The 1,493-nt window shown below is 42.7% G+C and overlaps 1 protein-coding gene across 1 annotated transcript; it reads left to right on the top strand.

Annotated features, from left to right (window-relative positions):
• Positions 1-179: 179 nt before the first annotated feature.
• On the top strand, positions 180-1,493 carry LOC102803765 (putative G protein-coupled receptor No18). Its single transcript, XM_006818282.1, has one exon. The coding sequence runs from the start codon at positions 180-182 to the stop codon at positions 1,491-1,493; it is 1,314 nt and encodes a 437-aa protein (XP_006818345.1).

Genomic DNA, 1,493 nt, shown 5'->3' with positions numbered 1-1,493 from the left:
TCTCAATTTACAATAATGAGTGACATTTTACTTAAAGTTCACGTATCACTCCGCTTACTAAGACATTACATATTTCAAAGAGCAAGTTTTTGACAGATTGTCAACAACCTCATAAACAACGTGAAGGAAGTCTTCTGGAACACCATATGTTTTACACTCAACATATTTATTCAGTAGATATGGATTCTATCGGAAATACGACTACTAATAGCAACGAGTCAGCTGTAGAACCTAGTATACCTGCGGTTGAGATAACCGGAGAGATTCTTTATTTCGTAATATGTCTAAGTTTCGTAGCAGTGTGCGTTGTTGGGGGAAACTCGCTGGTCCTCTTTGCTGTATTCATTAACAAGAATTTACGGTCAGTAGAACATTATTTCATTGTATCGCTATCTGTAGCTGATATATTGGTAGGTTTATCGTATCCATACGTGGCAGTTCCTGTGATAAACCCATATCTGTTCAGCCAGTTTTATCAGTGTCTACTATCGTTCACGTTTTTTCCCATCTTAGTAAACGCTTCGATATATCAACTGTTGACGATTAGCATCGATCGTTATTTCTCGATAACCCGCCCATTTTGGCACAATCGGTACATGACTCCATTTGCGTACAAGCTTTGTATTTTCGTTGTATGGATTGTTGCAGTGTCTCAGGGACTGTGTCTTTATATTTGGCTCGGCGAGGAGAAGTACTATTTTGGATACTGTTCGGTCCCCATGGTGTGGCAAAAACAAAGTCTGAATATGTTGCTCTACCTTTGGATGAGCTGGGCTGTACCAACCAGTCTCGTCGTTCTCGTGCATGGTTTGGTGTTTTGTGTTGCTTACCGTCAGACCAAGCGCATCGATCCCACCATGGGAACCTATGAAATGTCTCCGACGGGACGTATAGACACTGAGGCGACACCCAGTGAGGCGGACATTGTCTCTCAGCTTGAAACCACATTGAAGTCAAGTACGGCAGAAGGATTGATGCCGACCAGAGACACACCTGTTCCGACAATCACAATACAAGAAGCTTCGGAAGAAGAAAGCAGCACTTCCACGCTATCCATGATAACACTCGCGCAATTAACAACGTCATCTTCTAGCAACTCAACTCAAAGAGAACCAGACACAGTTACTGTTCCTGCTGAATCAGTAGCCGATCATTCGAATCCAGTGCCTATCCAACGTCCGAGAGGGAAAGGGAATAAATCGAATGACTCTGTTTCACAAAAAAAGAGAATCATGAAAGCGGTAGTCACATTGGGTATTATAGTCGGCATGTTTCTTCTCTGTTGGTTGCCGTATCAGATTATTACAGCCGTGACAGTTCTCTGTCGGAAAAGTCAGTGTGAGGTGAGCCGTATTTTACGCAACTATCTGGCGATGTTGGTGAACGCCAACTCCGGTATTAATCCTATTATCTATGCTTATCGAATCAAAGAATTTCGGCGGACTTTTAAATCGATGTTTCGCGCCGTATTCTGTCGCCAGAGACACCGTTGA

This window comes from Saccoglossus kowalevskii, unplaced genomic scaffold, assembly GCF_978046115.1.
Source record: "Saccoglossus kowalevskii unplaced genomic scaffold, keSacKowa6.1 SCAFFOLD_276, whole genome shotgun sequence".
NCBI lineage: Eukaryota > Metazoa > Hemichordata > Enteropneusta > Harrimaniidae > Saccoglossus > Saccoglossus kowalevskii.
Note: the sequence above shows the minus strand (reverse complement) of the source record. Positions and strands in the feature narration are given on the sequence as shown.

What these genes read in the sequence shown, in the direction of transcription:
- LOC102803765 (XM_006818282.1), top strand. Translation starts at nt 180, where the DNA reads ATGGATTCTATCGGAAATACGACTACTAATAGCAACGAGTCAGCTGTA.